Genomic DNA, 19,072 nt, shown 5'->3' with positions numbered 1-19,072 from the left:
TGCTCACCCGAAGGCTGTTCACCTGATGCATGCTCACCCGAAGGCTGTTCACCCAAGGCTTGCTCACCCGAAGGCTGTTCACCCAAGGCATGCTCACCCAAAGGCTGTTCATCCAAGGTGTGCTCACCCGAAGGCTGATCACCAGAGACGTGCTCACCTGAGGACTTTTCACCTGAAGGCTGCTCACCGGCAGCATGTTCAGCCACAGCAGGCTCACCTGGAGCATGCTCACTCTCAGCATGTTCTCCAGAAGTGTGCTCAGCCACAGTGTGCTCACTTGAACCATGCTCACTGGAATCATGCTCACTTAAAGTGTTCTGGCCTGAAGAAGTCTCATATAAAGCCTCAGCGTCAGAAGGGTTTTCAAGTGAAAAGTACTCACCTGAAAGTTGCTGAACTGAAGCTTGATGATCTATGGAGCCAGAAGGCTCATCAGGCTGACCTGATGTTCCTGGGGTGGAGAAGGAACAGAAGAGAGATGGTGAAGCTGAGAGAGCTTCCTATGGAGTTAGGCTAATGTTATGAGACTCCTAGTTTTCCTATGGGCCTAGATCAGGCACCTGAAGACAGTGCAGATGTTGGGAGAAGTCAACTAAGTACCCCAAAAGACCATGTAGGACAGAAGTGTTTAGTGAATCACACAAAGGCCACCTCTGGGATTGAAGGGAAGAATCTTAAGTTCCCCAATATTAAGAACTACATAGGGGAATGCACTCATCCATGTAGCAAAAGAACCTGAAGGAAAATGAATGTGCCTCCCTGACAAAATCAGCATCAGGAAGTCAATGTACTATCAATGAGGAAATCAGAAGTCCACCACCAACCCTCCCTCCCATTCCACTATAGGTGAAAGACAAGAAGAAGGGAGACAGAAGAAAGAGAAGGAAAGCAAGTAGTTTTCAATACCTGAGTATTTGTAACCTAAATTAAGGGTAGAAGAGTTAATGTTTGGACATGATAAACTTTAAACTAGAAGATGGCAATTATCTATGAGCCCACAAAAATTATCAGAAGTGATAAAGTCACCTGTATTTGGTAATGTCAAGTTACTTCTCACACTAAATCCCTAGTCCATGTGGGCTGGGGGTTCAGAGAGCAAAGTTGCTATAAGCTATTAAGATAAAATAGCCTAGATAAAAAAAGCCTAGGCATATCAAATATATATATAAACACACACATATATGAATTGTATCCTTGTGACATACCATTTATATTCACTTCATGGAGTTGTCATGAGTATTTAAGATAAATTGTGAAGTGCACCATTGCCTAGTACTCAATTAATTTTAGTTTTCTTTTCTTCCCACCTTACACTGGGAATTACAAAACTCTTAGTTGGTTACTTTTTCTAACCAATCTCTTCTACCTTTAATCCTTTTTTTTTTTTTTTTTTTTTTTTTTTTTTTTTTTTTTTTTTTTTTTTTTTTTTTTTTTTTTTTTTTTTGCTTTTTTGAGATGGAGTCTCACTCTGTTGCCCAGGCTGGAGTGTAGTGGCATGATCTCAGCTCACTGCAACCTCTGCCTCCCGGGTTCAAGTGATTCACCTGCCTCAGCCTCCTGAGCAGCTGGGATTACAGGCATGCACCACCACACCTGGCTAATTTTTGTATCTTTAGTAGAGACGAGGTTTCTCCATGTCGGTCAGGCTAGTCTCAAACTCCTGACCTCAGGTAATCCAACCGCCTCGGCCTCCCAAAGTGCTGGATTAGTATAGGCATGAGCCACCGTGCCTAGCCGAGATTTTTATTTTTTTAACTTATTACATAAATACTATCTACTTAACTGAATATTCAGTAATTAAAAGTTTTGATAAAGAGATGTTTCTGATATAGGAAGGACGTGTGAAAAAGCATGCTAATTTCTTTCTTTCTTGTTTTTTTTTTTTGAGATAGTCTCGCTCTGTCCCTAGAGCTGGAGTGCAGTGGGGTGATCTTGGCTCACAGCAACTTCCACCTTCCAAGTTGAAGCAATTCTCCTGCCTCAGCCTCCTGAGTACCTGGGATTACAGGCATGTGCCACCTTGCCCAGCTAATTTTTGTGTATTTAGTAGAGACGGGGTTTCACTATGTTGGCCAGGCTGGTCTTGAACTCCTGACCTCAACTGATCCACCCGCCTCAGCCTCCCAAAGTGCTGAGATTACAGGCGTGAGCCACACGCCTGTAATTATAAAACTATAAGATGAAGAAATTAGCATACCCAGATGCTAATTTCTTCATCTTACAGTTTATGACTCATTGCTTCACCACGTGACTGGCACATACTATCATCTGGTGGCTGTGTATCTACATTTTTGAGTCAACATTTGAAAGTCTAACAAAGCCAAAGCAAAACCTCTGACAGTCAACATTATAGAAAATACATTGTTATTTCGCTAACAGCTCAGAGCCCATGACCTCTTTCTTCTCTAGGAGGCAGGAGGCAACACAGCCCACTGTGAATAGGGGATCCCAAAAGAAGAGATGATACAGAAAACTGGATTGGTAGAACACAGCCATGAAGAAGCTTACGAGGTCTCCAGCCTATAGCTCTGCCGTGTTCTGAGATTATTTTCTGAATACTTCACATCTTCCAATCTGTCTTTCCTTGGCACATTAACTACACAAGGATACCTCACATTTAATTGGTGGGACAAACCTTCATTGGACTTCTACAGAACCCCTAGGCCTACTCTTTCATCTCACGCACATCAGGTATAAATGTTGAGTGTCTAAAATAAGTAGAATCAAGACTGCGCCAAGCCAGTGGGCCCCTCTGACTGTAAAGCTGTGACTAGAGAAATCAGCTGGCTCAGGAGCTCTCAGAGTTGGACTTGTTTAGCTGCTCTTGATTCTGAATCAGATTGGTTTGGGTGGATGAGAGACTGGTCTTCCTTTTTCAAGGGCTGAAATGTCTTAAGGGAGACCCCTTTTTGTATTTACCTGAAGCCTAGATTGAACACTCACCTCTGGCAGATCCAAGCAGATAAAGGCTGATTAGTAAGAGAAACATGTTCGTTGGGATTTAGGAAAAGATGGGATCCTAGTGCGGGGCACAGCTTTTCACAGAGCTATGGGGAGAACTGCGAGCAAAAGCTCCCAGTGCTGAAGCAGAGTGTCTGGGAATTCTAGAACCTCAGAAGTAACCCATGTTTCTTCACAATAGGTTGGGTTCTGAGGTTCTTATGTAGCCTCTTCAGGCAAATTGGTCCTTAGCCACCAACTGCTAATTTCACTAGTGAAGACCGATGAGTATTTTCTATGTGCAAGGTGGTGTGTTGGGGCTGTGTGCCCTATCTTTAAAACAAAAAAAAAGTGTTACCAAAAAGCACATATTTTTTGTAATAAAGTTTAAAAGATATCTACTCTCTTTTAAAAGTGCTTTTGACAATGAGGTAGGATTGTTGATTATTTTCTGTTTGGCTTTCTGAATCAGCCTTTCTTGGCTCTGATCTGCACCCTGGAAGGCTGACCTCTGTTGACTTTATCACCTGAATGCTAGTTGAACTTCTCTTCCAATTGAGTTTAGACAGGATTGGAGGGGAGAAGAGAGAGGGAAAGGAGGAAGAAAGGGAGGAATGGGGAGAAAGAGAGAGATTGGAATATTTGTTCTTTCTACTCCCTTCCTGCCTCAGTTGACACTGGCTGAGTCTCTACATGACAGAGCTTCTGATGGGTGTCCTCTCTTCCATGGCTCCAGCTCTCATCCATTCTATGGTAATATGTTTTCCTCCCCCTGCCCTCTTAGGCCTAGTGATAATGGTTTCCTGCTCTTACTAAAACCTGGATGCCCTAGCTTTTCTCTTTTTTTTCTGTTTCCTTAACCTTGTCCACTTCTATAAATAGTCTTCATACAGACCTTTATCAACCATGTTTTTAGCAGGAAACAGGTGGAACTCAAAATGGATAACTGAGGAGAGTTTACACAGATATGGGCAGAGTAAAGAGATCAAGAGATAGTAGAAAGCTGCGTTTTGACCTGCAACTTCCACCAAGGGGGTGGCCAAGCTGAGAAGATGGATGCATTGAGGCTTCCACCTGGGATAAAACTAGAACTCATGGGGGATTGGGTGGTAAAGATCTGGCAGCTTCCATTTCTTGCTGCTTTCGGCCCAGCTCTCTTGGACAACTTTATTTTACATACCACTGAATGCTAGATCTAGAATAGATGTACTTATTGTTAACGTTTTAAAGGAAGGCAAGGGTCAAAGAAAGAGGGAATGGTGGCTCTACATCAAATGCAGGCTTTCTGTCCAGCATAAGACTTACAGAGGTGGGGGACCAGCTTAATGCCAGAGCCCACCGCTTCTTACAGGCTGGGGTACTTGTAGGTATGAGTAGGACAGGTGTGGGCAGTATGGCTTGCTGCCTGGGAAGGTGTTGATAAGATGTTCCCATAACGAGGCAGGTTGGCCCTTGTTCCCGCAGAATGTGATGTTGACGTTCCTTGGACTTTTACTCAGCAGAATGTGATAAAGTCAGACAGGCAGTTGGGCAGGCTATTTCTAAGGGCCCAAAGCCCAGTGGAATGATTCACTTTGGCCAAGGTCTGTAAAATAGCGAGGGGTTTTCAAAATGGTGCACTGTTATCACTGTTAATACTTACCACTGTTACAATTATTTGTTTCATGATTGTACCCCCCACTGGACTCTAAGCTTGAATGCAGGGACCCTGTCGTGATCACTGTTGTCATCCTAGTACCTAGTAGCATGCCTAAGCTTTTCCTGAATGAAGGAATGAATGAATTGCCTTTTGGGGCCTCTCTCTGCCTCATAGATGAGAATTTATAGGGAATCATATAAGAAAATCCGTAGAAGAGAATCTGGATTAAGATTCTGCATCAGCTGATGAAAGCAAGATCACCAGGGGTGAAAAGTTACTTGGCTTGAGTTGTAGGGTACAACTAGGATTTCTCCTTCAGAGGAGCCTCAGGCAGTTTCCTCTGAAGTACAGAAAGGTATGAAAGAGTATGCTATCAATAATTATTTTCCTCCAGGTTGAGTGAGTTTGGAAGAACAGCTATGAGATCGCATTGGGTCTGACTCTTGTTGATGGCAGCAGTAGAAATTAGTAGAAGGGAAGAGGTGCTATCTATTCCACCCTAATTTAGAACATAGAAAGACAGACCGTGACTCTGGAGAGCTGATGCTTTCAACTGAAAAAAAAGTTGTTTTAAAAAAATTCCCTATGCAAATTTGCTTCAAAATAACCTAAGTGGGGGGTTATAGCAATGAATGGGAAAGAAGGTAAAATAAGGCTAGGTGCCGTGGCTCACATCTGTAATCACAGCACCTTGGAAGGCTGAGGTGGGAGGATCACCTGAGGTCAGAAGTTCAAGACCAGCCTGGTCAACATGGTGAAACCCCATCTCTACTAAAAAAAAAAAAAAAAAAAATTAGCGAGGCGTGGTGGTGGTCACCTGTAATCCAAGCTACTTGGGTGGCGGAGGCAGGAGAATCACCTCAACTCAGAAGGCGGAGGTTTCAGTGAGCTGAGACTGCACCATTGCACTCCAGCCTGAGCAACAAGAGCGAAACTCTGTTGAAAAAAAAAAAAGAAATAAGATTGGTCCTGTGTGCATGATTGTTGAAGCTGTGTGATGGGTACATGGGGGTACTCTCTACTTATGTATATGTTTGAAACTTTCTATACTGAAAATCTTCAGGGTGGAGGGCAGAAATACCTGTTTGGAAAGCCTAGATAATCAAGGCCTTATTTAAAATAGCTTCGGGGTGATGGAGAAGTCTTCTCTAATATGTGTGCACATTAGGGCTTAGAAAGTAGCTTAACTGCTCCTTATTATACAAGTATCCTACACCCAGGGTCCACTTCCTGAACAGCCACACAGGTCCACTCTCAAAGGGCTCTGGTTTCATGATTTTCTGTCAATCTCAGGAAATTCTTCATCACTTTCTAACAAAGTTGCCTCATTTTTGCTTTGCAGTGGGTCTCACAAATACTGTCTCCAGTCCTGCCTAAACCTCATTTTCCAGTCCCTTTAGGAGAATCACTGTCTGGTGTTAAAAAGCTTTGGCCTCTGCAACCAGGAAGTTTCCCTTTAGGAAGAGCTGGGGCACCCCTAAGTCCAGGCTGCTGACAGTTCCTCCCCTTCTTGCACTCTTCCCTACTTGATGAATACGTTCCTAGGTAAGTTTCTTTGTCCTCTGATTTTTAGTAGGTGCTTTTTCAGAAACATTCCTTCCCACCTCTCCCTCTACTCCTTAGATTTCTTCAGGTTTGATGCTTTGCTAGAAGGACTCGTAAGACTCAGGAAAGTGCTTTACTTATGTTTACCACATGATTCTAGAGGATACAGCCAGCACAGTAACAGCCACATGGAAGAGATACATAGGAAAGCTATGGGGACAGTGGGGGATGCGGAGCTTCCATGGCCTGTATGGGTGAGCCATTCTCCCAGCACTTCAGCATGTTCACCAACCTAAATGGTCTCTGAATCCTATTTGGAGGCTTCATTACGTAGGCAAAATTGATGAAATCATTGGCCATTTGTGGAGCCAAATTTCCTAACCCTTGAATCATGGGATTGGTTTCTCTGATGACCAGCCCCCACCCTGAAGCTATCTAGGGCCACTTGATGAATCATCTCATTAGCATAAAAAGACAGTTCCAAGGGTATTAGGATCCCTGTGCCAGGATCATGAGCAAACACCAAATAGATATTTTTATTACGTCACAAAGATATTCCCAGGATTGCCCTAAAGGAAGGCCTCAGTATGATTACTGTGCAGCAAGCTTGGAGGCAACCCTCCCAGACAAGGGCAGGAGAATGGGCAGTCCAAAGTGGGAGTCTCCAGAGAAATGGTAAAATAATATATTATTTGACAGCTCCGATGACAGCCATGTAAAAATGTATATTGAGAAGCTCTTGGAAGGTGGGGAAGGTGGGGAAGCTTAGCCAGAAGCATAAAGTTACTTGAGCAAATGATAATAAGGTAATGATTATTTGTAGGAAAAAGAATATAAAATCATGTAATAAAAAGTGTTATCTCGCTTGTGAATACTCTTTATATATCAGTCAGGGCTCACTTGCAGGACACAGGAGCTTGTCAGGTGACTTAGCTTCAGCAGAAAGGTATTAGGTGGGTGCGAAAGTAATTGCGACTTTGCCATTTTTTTTTAATGGCTGCCACCTCTGTAACAATCAGGAAAGTGACCATGGGGTGTCAGTCAGCTTCCACAGGAACTGTTGGCTTCAGGACACCACTATGTGAGCCAGGAATCAGGAGTGGGGTGCCACCAGGACTTTTAGCTGTAGATGCACTCCACACGTGCTAGACGGGCATTGGCAAGACATGGTGTCTTGTTTTCCTTTTATCACTATTGTAAAGCTGGTACCTGGATCTAGAATGCTGCTTCTGCAAAAACAACAAACAAAATAAAAAACAAGGGGTGAGGCACTGGGCAAAGTGAAGGGTGGCCCAGGCGGGGCCAGGCTGACTGAAAAAATGGATACTACGATGCTGAATATGCGGAATCTATTTGAGCAGCTTGTGCACCAGGCAGAGATTCCCAGTGAAGGAAATGAACCCCAATTTATCCAGTTGGCAAAGGACTTTGAGGATATCCGTAAAAAGTGGTAGAGGACTGACCATGAGCTGGGGAAATACAAGGATCTTTTGATGAAAGCAGAGACTGAGCGAAGTGCTCTGAATGTTAAGCTGAAGCATGCAGGTAATCAGATGGATGTAGAAATCAGACGGAGACAGAGCTGAGGCTGACTGCAAAAAGCTGGAACGACAGATTTCGCTGATTTGAGAGATGCTCATGTGTGACACTTCTGGCAGCAAAAGCGAGGAGCAAAAGTCAGCTCTGGGTTTTCTCAACACAGGCCAACCCTCCAGCAGCAATGCTGGGAACAAAAGACTATCAACCATTGATGAATCTGGTTCCATTTTATCAGATATCAGCTTTGACAAGACTGATGAATCACTGGATTGGGACTCTTTGGTGAAGACTTTCAAACTGAAGGAGAAAGAAAATAGACACTCTAGTAGCCAACCTTTTGTTGATGGTTTCTCTTGACCTGTAAAGAAAACTCGTTCCATTGGCTCCACAGCAGACCAGGGTAATGAATCCATAGTTGCAAAAACTACAGTGGCAGTTCCCAATAGTGATGGGCCCATCAAAGCTGTGTCCACTATTGAGACTGTGCCATATTGGACCAGGAACCAGAGGAAAACAGGTACTTTACAACCTTGGAACAGTGACTCCACCCTGAACAGCGGGCAACTGGAGCCAAGAACTAAGACAGACAATGTGGGCACGCCACAGAATAACGGAGAGATGCACCTTCATGACTTTGTCTCTAAGATGGTTATTAAACCTGAATCCTGTGTTCCATGTGGAAAGCGGATAAAATTTGGCAAACTATCTCTGAAGTGTCGAGACTGTTGTGTGGTCTCTCATCCAGAATGTTGGGACCACTGTCCCCTTCCCTTCATTCCTGCCCTGATAGGAACACCCGTCAAGACTGGAGAGGGAATGCTGGCAGACTTTGTGTCCCAGACTTCTCCAATGATCCCCCCATTGTTGTGCATTGTGTAAATGAGTGTGCAGAGGTCTGACTGAGACAGGCCCGTATAGGATCTCTGGCTGTGACTGCATAGTAAAAGAGCCGAAAGAGAAATTCCACAGAGTGAAAACTGTACCCCTCCTCAGCAAAGTGGATGGTATCCTTGCGATCTGTAGCCTTCTAAAAGACTCTTCGAAACCTCAAATAACCTCTTCTGACCTTTCGCCTAAACAAAGCCTTTATGGAAGCAGCAGAAATCACAGATGAAGACAATAGCATAGCTGCCATGTACCAGGCTGTTGGTGAACTGCCCCAGGCCAACAGGGACACATTAGCTTTCCTCATGATTCACTTGCAGAGAGTGGCTCAGAGTCCACATACTAAAATGGATGTTGCCAATCGGGCTAAAATCTTTGGCTCTACAATAGTGGCCCATGCTGTGCCCAATCCAGACCCAATGACAATGTTATAGGACATCAAGCATCAACCCAAGGTGGTTGAGCACCTGCTTTCCTTGCCCCTGGAGTATTGGAGTCGGTTCATGATGATGGAACAAGAGAACATTGACCCCCTACATGTCATTGAAAACTCAAATGCCTTTTCAACACCACAAACACCAGATATTAAAGTGAGTTTACTGGGACCTGTGACCACTCCCGAATGTCAGCTTCTCAAGACTCCTTCATCTAGTTCCCTGTCATAGAGAATTCATTCCACCCTCACCAAGAACACTCCCAGATTTGGGAGCAAAAGCAAGTCTGCCACCAACCTAGGATGACAAGGCAACTTTTTTGCTTCTCCAATGCTCAAGTGAAGTCACATCTGCCTATTACTCCACAGCATTGACCAACTATAAGAAAGGACACACCTGTACTCTCTGCTCTGCAACCTCCTGTACTCATTACTACTTTTAGCATTCTCCAGGATTTTAATTGTTTAATTGTGCATGAGGGCTTTATTAAAACTATATATATCGCCCCTTCCTGCTCCTCAAGTCATGTAATATCAGTACCTTGTGTTGGTCATTTTTGGGAGCTTTTAGATGAGATATCTTTCCAGGGGTAGAGGGTTAGTATGGAATTGGCTGTGATTCTTTTTGGGGAATAGAGTTATTACCCCTTTGACTTAAAGCCAAATGCTGCTGATGGAATGAATGATCTTTCTTGTGTTTCATTTAGAACTAATTTCTATGAGACAATGACAGAAATCTTACCCATATGATAAGATTGGCTTGTCTCAGGATGGGAAGTGGGAGGGCGGGGCAAAGAAAGGATTAGACCAGAGGATTTAGGATGCTTCCTTCTAAGAACTGGAATTTTCCATTCCCCATTATGAACTGAGCTATAACATGGAGTTTTCATAAAAATGGGATACATTAAGGACTGAACTAGTGATGGGAGTATGCATAGCTTTAATTTGGATGATTAGGTCTTAATAGTGTTGAGTGGCACAACCTTGTAAATGTGAAAGTACAACTTGTATTTATTGAGAATGTGCGGCTGGCTGAACTTTGGGTTCATTTGGGGTCAAAGGCAGTTTTTATTTTAAAATTGAATTCATTCTGATGCTTGACCCCTATGCCCCAACCTTGTCCAGTGGAGCCCAACTTCTAAAGGTCACTGTGTTGTTTTTTGGCATTCCAACTAACAATAAAGAGTAGGCTATAAGAGAAGATGGTCAATATTTTATGTGGTAAGAAAAGCCACAGTCATTTTTTCTTTGCACTTTGGATGCTGAAATTTCCCCATGGAACATAGCCACATCTAGATAGTTGTGAGCTGTTTTTCCTGTTAAAGTTATTCTTAATGTCTGTAAAAATGATTTCCTTCTATAGAATGTTTGACTTCATATTGACACTTGCTGCAAAACACCTTTTTGGGAAAATATTTGGAAAACAGTAAATAGCTCTTTCAAAGTGAAAAAAGTAAAATAAAAAATCATAAAAATAATTTAAAAATACCTCACAAAATTCCAACTTAATCTTAAACATCGGAAAACTATAGACATAGCAGAAAGATGACCCTCATTTCTGCATTCTCAGTTAACTAATCAGTAAAATTTTAATCAACTGGCAAATGTAGTTCTTGGCTTTCCAGCAAGAAGAGCTATTAGAAGAGATTCGGGAAGATGTTGAGGGCTCATGCACCAAGGCCAGAACAACATAGTTCCCATCTCAAGGCCTTCACGTTACTGCTCCTTCTGTCTGGAGTCTTTCTCCTTCAGTGGCAAAAACTCTCCTTGACCTAACTTGAATCAGGCTCCCTTGAGTCCTCTGCCCCACTAGGCCCAACCTTTGGCTCGCCGTTTTCCCTCTTTGTAAAATCCTCTTTGAGCAGGAATCCTGCTAAGTCAGGGCAGTGAAAATCCCTGCCCTTGATATTAGGTCACCTGAATATGATCACCCCAGCTTGCCTTGAGCGAGAATTCTATTGAGTCTAGCAAGAATCTTTTCTGCCCCTGAAGTTTCCACATGGTAATGTCCCATCCACCCACACCTACCCTGCTCCTTGACTATAACACACTTTCCTTGTGTTCAGATTACAGCCCAACCTGTCCCCACTGCAAGACCCCATTGCATTGGTCCCTATATCTATGGTGATAGTTCCCCTGAAACAAGTCATTGTCCTTACCAAGTGTCCTGAATACTTGTTTTAACACCAGATACTAGCATGTCTCCCTCCCTCAGTCTCCTCAATTCGGTTCCCTGCTGAAATCTCACTTCTCAGAGAGACCCTCTAAAAAAGCATTCCCTGCCAGTGTCTATGTCTTGGCCTCCTTCAGTTTTCTTCATTACTTTTATCACTACCTGGCAGTATTTTATGTATCATTTTGATTGTTTATCATCTGTATGTGGGTCCTCTGTGCATTCAATACTCTGTCTTCAGAGTCTGGCATACTTTAGACACAAAATAGATGTCTGAAAGGTTGAAGAAGCATTGACTTATCCTGCATTACGAATCAACTCGATTGAGAGCTTTGAAGGAGTGGTAGGGGGATGTGTAAGAGAGGGAAATCCTCATCTATCATCATAAGAAGTTCACAATGTTTAAGGTGGGTGAATCAGAAATAGTCATATAAACTGACTATTTCATGGAGGTAAATCCCAGAAGAAGCAATGGCTACCAAGAGGTGGAAGTGGCCAAGTCAAAGCAAAGGTGGATTGGTCAAGAGCTAAGTGTATGGCTACAGTTTTCTGGGATGTTGAAGACATTTTGCATGCTTTTTTAGAGGGTTTCTGGTGGAAGAGATATTTGAGTAGAGAATCAAGTTAAGGAAATGATTGAGGGAGGGAGGCATGAAGGTATCTGATGTTAAATCAAGTTTTCAGGACAGCGGCTAAAGACATTAAAGAAGACTGGTCAGGGAGAACTATCAGCATAGGTACAGGGACCATTGCATTGAGACCTTGTAGTGGGAAGAGACTGGGCTAAATCCAAACACAAGAAGGGCAAGTAGGGAGATATAGCCAAGGAGCAGGGTAGGGGTCAGTGGATGGGATTTCACCCTGTGGAGGCATCAGAAGCAGGGCAGATCCTTGCTAGACAACTGAAAAGACTACTTGCTGAAGGCAGGCCAAGGTGACAAGTTATCCTAATGACTAGATACCAAGGTTTGGGATTTTCACTGAAATGACCTAAAAAGATTGTTATTCAATGTGGATTTTACATGGAGAAGGAGGTCAGCCCACAGTCAGATGCAGTGGAGCAGAGGGCTCAAAGGAACCTAATTTAAGTCAGGTCAGGAAGAGCCTTTGTAACTGTGAGAAAAGGACTCCTCGAGATTGGAACTATGTTGCTCTGGCCTTGGAGGATTCACATGCAGCATCTTCCCAACCTCTTGAACTATGTTTCCCAGTGTAATTAAAAATTCAGTTGGCCAAGATGGCTGAATAGGAACAGCTCAGGTCTGCAGTTCCCAGCGAGAGCGAGCCAGAAGACAAGTGATCTCCACATTTCCAACTGAGGGAGACACCTCATACAGGAGACCTCTGGCTGGAATCTGGTGGATACCCTTCTGGGACAAAGCTACCAGAGGAAGGAACAGGCAGCAATCTTTGCTGTTCTGCTGCCCCTGCAGGTGAAAACTACAACAATAAATGGGCAAAACAACCAGCTAGCATCAAAATAGCAGGATCAAATTGACACAATCAAATCACACAAATTGGCAAATTGGATAAAGAGTCAAGACCCATCAGAATGCTGTATTCAGGAGACCCATCTCAAGTGCAAAGACATACATAGGCTCAAAATAAAGGGATGGAGGAATATTTACCAAGTAAATGGAAAGCAAAAAAAAGCAGGGGTTGCAATCCTAGTCTCTGCTAAAACAGACTTTGAATCAACAAAGATAGTAAGAGACAAAGAAGGGCATTACATTATGGTAAAGGGATCAATGCAACAAGAAGAGCTAATTATCCTAAATATATATGTATGCAATACAGGAATACTCAGATACATAAAGCAAGTTCTTAATGACCTACAAAGAGACCTAGACTCCTGTACAAAAATAGTGGGAGACTTTCACACCCAACTGTCAATATTAGACAGATCAATGAGACAGAAAATTAACAAGGATATCCAGGACTTAAACTCAGATCTGTACCTATCAGACCTAATAGACATCTACAGAACTTTTCCACCCCAAATCAACAGAATATACATTCTTCTCAGTACCACATCATACTTATTCTAAAATTGACCACATAATTGGAAGTAAAACACTCCTCAGCAAATGCAAAAGAATGGAAATCATAACGAACAGTCTCTCAGACCACAGTGCAAACAAATTTGAACTCAGGATTAAGAAACTCACTCAAAACTGCACAACTACATGGAAACTGAACAGTGTGCTTCTGAATGACTACTGGATTAATAATGAAATGAAGGCAGAAATAAAGATATTCTTTGAAACCCATGAGAACAAAGACTCAACATACCAGAATCTCTGGGACACATTTAAAGCAGTGTCTAGAGGGAAATTTATAGCACTAAATGTCCACATGAGAAGTAGTGAGGAAAGATCTAAAATTGACACCCTAATGTCACAACCTAAAAGAACTGGAGGAGCAATATCAAACAAATTCAAAACCTCGCAGAAGATAAGAAATAACCAAGATTAGAGCGTAACTGAAGGAGACAGAGAAACAAACAAAAAAAATCAGTAAATCCAGGAGCTGGTTTTTTGAAACGATCAACAAAATAGATCAACCACTAACCAGACTAATAAAAAAGAAAAGAGAGAAGAATCAAATAGATGCAATAAAATATGATAAAAGGGATATCACCACTGATCCCGCAGAAATACAAACTACCGTCAGAGACTACTACAAACACCTCTATGCAAATAAACCAGTAAATTTAGAAGAAATGGATAAATTCCTGGACACTTAAACCCTCCCAAGACTAAACCAGGAAGAAGTTGAATCTGAATAGACCAATAACAAGATCTGAAATTAAGGCAGCAATTAATAGCCTACCAACCAAAAAAAAAGTCCAGGACCAGATGGGTTCACAGCCAAATTCTACCAGAGGTACAAAGAGGAGCTGGTACCATTCCTTCTGAAACTATTCCAAACAATACAAAAAGAGGGAATCCTCCCTAACTTATTTTATGGAACCAACATCATCCTGATACCAAAACCAGGCAGAGACACAACTGAAAAAGAAAATTTCAGGCCAATATCCATGATGAACAATGATGTGAAAATCCATAATAAAATACTGGTAAACCGAATCCAACAGCACATCAAAAAGCTTATCCATCATGATCAACTCTGCTTCATCCCTGGGATGCAAGGCTGGTTCAACATATGTAAATCTATAAACATAATATATCACATAAACAGAACCAAAGACAAAAACCACATGATTATCTCAATAGATGCGGAGAAGGCCTTCAACAAAATTCAACAGCCCTTTATGCTAAAACTCTCACTAAACTAGGTATCGATGGAACATATCTCAAAATAATAAGAGCTATTTATGACAAACCAACAGCCAATATCATACTGAATGGGCAAAAACTGGAAGCATTCGCTTTGAAAACTGGCACAAGATAAGAATGCCCTTTCTCACCGCTCCTACTCAACACAGTTTTGGAAGTTCTGGCCAGGGCAATAGGGCAAGAAAAAGAAATAAAGATTATTCAGTTAGGAAAAGAGGAAGCCAAATTGTCTCTATTTGAAGACATGATTGTATATTTAGAAGACCCCATCATCTTAGCCCAAAATCTCCTTAAGCTGTTAAGCAACTTCAGCAAAGTCTCAGGATACAAAATCAATGTGCAAAAATCACAAGCATTCCTATACACAAACAGGCAAACAGAGAGCCAAATCATGAGTAAGCTCCCATTCACAAAGAGAATAAAAGACCTAAGAATACAACTAACAAGGGATGTGAAGGACCTCTTCAAGGAGAAATACAAACTACTGCTGAAGGAAGTAACAGAGGATACAAACAGATGGAAAAACATTCCATGCTCATGGTTAGGAAGAATAAATATCATGAAAATGGCCATACTGCCCAAAGTAATATATAGATTCAATGCTATCCCCATCAAGCTACCTTTGATTTTCTTCACAGAATTGGGGGAAAAAATCTTAAACTTCATATGGAACCAAAAAAGAGCCTGCATAGCCAAGAAAATCTTAAGCAAATAGAACAAAGTTGGATGCATTAAGCTACCTGACTTCAAACTATACTACAAGGCTACAGTAATCAAATCAGTGTGATACTGCTACCAGAACAGAGATATACACCAATGGAACAGGACAGAGGCCTCAGAAGTAAGCCACACATCTACAACCATCTGATCTTTGACAAACCTGACAAAAACAAGCAATGAGAAAAGGATTCCCTATTTAATAAGTGGTGTTGGGAAAACTGGCTAGCCAAATACAGAAAGGTGAAACTGTATCCCTTCCTTATGCCTTATACAAAAATTAACTCCAGATGGATTAAAGATTTAAACATAAGACCTAACACCATAAAAACCCTAGAATAAAACCTAGGCAAAACCATTCAGGACATAGGCATCGGCAAGGACTTCATGACTAAAACACCAAAAGCAATGGCAGCAAAAGCCAAATAGACAAATGAGATCTAATTAAACTTAAGAGCATCTGCACAGCAAAAGAAACAATCATTAGAGTAAACTGGCAACCAACAGAATGGGAAAATTTTTTTGCAGCCTACCTGTCTGACAAAGGGCTAATATCCAGAATCATCAGACAACTTAAACAAAAATACAAGAAAAAAACAACCTATCAAAAAGTGGGCAAAGGATATGAACAGACACTTTTCAAAAGAAGACATTTATGCAGCCAACAAACGTATGAAAACAACTCATCATCACTGGTCATTAGACAAATGCAATTCAAAACCACATTGAGATACCATCTCACACCAGTTAAAATGGCAACCATTACAAAATCAGGAGATAACAGATGCTGGAGAAGATGTGGAGAAATAGGAACACTTTTACACTGTTGGTGGAAGTGTAAATTAGTTCAACCATTGTGGAAGACAGTGTGGAGGATCTAGAAATAGAAATACCATTTGACCTAGCAATCCCATTACTGGGTATATACCCAAAGGATTATTAATCATTCTATAATTAAGAAACAGGCACATGTATGTTCATTGCAGCACTGTTTACAATAGCCAAAACTTGGAACCAACCCAAATGCCCATCAATAATAGACTGAATAAAAAAAAATGTGGCCCATATACACCATGGAATACTATGCAGCCATTAAAAAAGGATAAGGTCATGTCCTTTGCAGGGACATGGAAGAAGCTGGAAACCATCATTCTCAGCAAACTGACGCAAGAACAGAAAACCAAACACCACATGTTCTCATTCATCAGTGGGTGTCGAACAATGAAAACACATGGACACAGGGAGGGGAACATCACACACAAGGGCCTATCAGGAGTAGGGGGCTAGGAGAGGGATAGTAGGGAGTGGGGGTTAGGGTAGGGATAACATTAGGAGAAATATCTAATGTTGATAATGGGGGGATGGATGCAGCTAACCACCATGGCACATGTGTACCTATGTAACAAACCTGCATGTTCTGCACATGTATGCCAGAACTAAAAGTATAATAAAAATAAAAACCCACCAGTTAGGAGAGTCTTCACCAAATTTGTGGAATATGCATATTATGAAGAAACTATACACAAATTTTTATTTTTTAACAGAAATAAACTCCTACTTAATTGTTGTAATGTGTCTGTACAGGCTCTAGTTTAAGGATCTAAGAAAGATGAGACATTAGTTTGAAAAGATCCTGACCACAGCAACAATGAGTTCCACTGCAATTCAGCATCAAAATTATGGAGAACCTTTAGGGGGAAAATGGTGAAATCATTGATTCCGAAAAGTTAATGGGGAAAATACCCTTAAAAAATCAGCAGTTAACAAATGGATAACTCATTTTAAGAAGGAACAAAGAAGCTTGTAGTAGCAGAGCATTCATACCTATTTGTGAGGGAAAAATTCATCATGTGTGTGCCTAATTAAAAAAACAACTAATGATTAACAACACAGAAAACACACACACACACACACATCTCAATTCATTCAGCTTAGACAATTCTGACTGAAAAATTAAAATTGAACAAGCTATCTACTCAATGGGTGACAAAACCCTTGTGCCTGATCAGCTGCAGACAAGAGCAGAGGGTTCAATGGAAATTTTAAACACATGGGATCAAGATCCTGAGGGATGTCTTTGAAGAATTGTAACAGGAGATGGATCATGACTTTCCCAGTACAATCCTGAAGACAAAGCACAATCAAAGTCATGGCTACCGAGAAGTGGAAGTGGCCCAGTCAAATCAAAAGTGGACTGGTCAAAAGCAAAGGTCATGGCTACAGTTTTCTGGGATGTTCAAGATATTTTGCATGTTGGCTTCTAGAAGGTCAAAAAACAAAGACATCTGCTTATCATGAGACTGTTCTGAAAAAGCCACAACTTCAGCAGAAAAAGAACTTCCTCCATCACAACAATGCTCCTGCTCATTCCTCTCATCAAACAAGGGTAATTTTGCCAGAGTTTCAACAGGGTGTTACTAGGCATCCACCTTACAGTCATGATTTGGCTTTCTCTGACTTCTTTTATTTTCTAATTTTAAAAAGTCTACAAAGTTCATCTGTTTTTCTTTAGCTAATAAAGTTAAAAAAGACTGAATTGGCTGGGCAAAGTGGCTTACATCTGTAATCCCAGCACTTTGGGAGGCCAAGGCAGTAGATCACTTGACGTTAGGAGTTCCAGAACAGCCTGACCAACATGGTGAAGCCCCATCTCTATTAAAAATACAAAAATTATCCAGGTATGGTGGCAGGCGCCTATAATCCCAGCTACTTGGGAGGCCAAGACAGAAGAATCACTTAAACCTGGGAGGCAGAGGTTGCAGTCAGCCGAGATCACACCATTACACTCCAGCCTGGGCAACAAGAGTAAAACTCCATCTCAAAAAAAAAAACAAAAACAAAAAACTGAATTAAGACGGTTAAATTCCCAGGAGCCTCAGTTCTTTAGGGGTGAAATAAATGGCTGGGATCATCATTGACAAAAGCGTCTTAAACTTGATGGGGCTGACGTTGAGAAGTACTGTTTATATTTTTTATTATCATCCTTTTACTCAAGCTTTCAACAAACTTTAGAAGACCTCACACATTTACTCACACTGGAGGGTAACTGATCTGTTCATAAGACCTCACTTGGATCCCTGGAGCCCACATGGTCAGTGTTCTGACCCACTGTGACACCCCCCAGCACCCAGCTGGTGTCTGGCACATAATGAGTCTCAGAATGTGTTCAGTACTGCCTAAGACAATGAAGTTCTAAGTCACAATTTAAAAAGAAAAAGAAAGAATGTGAATTGATTGTTTTTGGCATAAACCTTGTGAATAATGTAAATGTCCTAGGTCTTAACAGTTGCACATGATCTCCCACCCTCCCTTGATGTCAGCTGAGCCCTCATCCCCGAAAGAGAGACTTCCCAAGGTGATGTCAAAGAAGATTCAACCACCTGTGATTTCTAGTTCATTCAAAAAGAATTCCCTGATATTTCAGAAGGCAGTGCTTATAGAAGCTTCGTATTTCAACAGGACATGAATGAGTGCAGTTAAATCAATATCCTTGTTTCTCAGACCAGAATCTGGAGTGGCCATATGATTTGCTTCTCCATTTTCCTTTCAATGGGAAATGCCAAGTTCCCCCTGAATATTGCAATGTTCAAAGAAACTCAGTGCTTTGTCCTGTTATTGTATCCCACAGAACATGTAACTCTGCAGCCTCTTCTCAGTTCTGGGTCTCATTTTCCCATCTAAAGATTGATCAAAGAAGCAGGATGGTACTTCCAGTAGGAACTGAGGTTCAAGTAAGGAACAGTTCAGTCAGGTCTAAATCCCATTACTCCCTCTCATTCACTGTATGACTCTGGACAAACTCTTCCACCTCTCTTCCTAAAGTGCAACATGGCATAAAGCCTATGCAGTGATGTTGTTATGAGGATAACATGCAGCGATGCCTGCACACAGAGGTGCTTCTC

General features: G+C 41.7%; 1 protein-coding gene and 1 pseudogene across 1 annotated transcript in view; one reads left to right on the top strand and one right to left on the bottom strand.

The window, feature by feature from the left end:
• The window catches only part of ACRV1 (acrosomal vesicle protein 1), a 6,487-nt gene extending 3,498 nt beyond the window's left edge, over positions 1 to 2,989 (bottom strand). The window contains exons 1-2 of the mRNA XM_037736922.1: positions 2,944 to 2,989; positions 23 to 451 (exon numbers count right to left, since the gene is read on the bottom strand). Coding sequence (XP_037592850.1) covers positions 23 to 451; positions 2,944 to 2,989 — 475 coding nt within the window. The remainder of the gene's footprint in view (positions 1 to 22; positions 452 to 2,943) is intronic.
• Positions 2,990 to 7,429: 4,440 nt separating this feature from the next.
• On the top strand, positions 7,430 to 9,414 carry LOC108300761 (annotated as a pseudogene).
• Positions 9,415 to 19,072: the final 9,658 nt, after the last annotated feature.

The sequence above is a fragment of the Cebus imitator genome, unplaced genomic scaffold, assembly GCF_001604975.1.
Source record: "Cebus imitator isolate Cc_AM_T3 unplaced genomic scaffold, Cebus_imitator-1.0 Scaffold0, whole genome shotgun sequence".
Classification (NCBI taxonomy): Eukaryota; Metazoa; Chordata; class Mammalia; order Primates; family Cebidae; genus Cebus; species Cebus imitator.
Note: the sequence above shows the minus strand (reverse complement) of the source record. Positions and strands in the feature narration are given on the sequence as shown.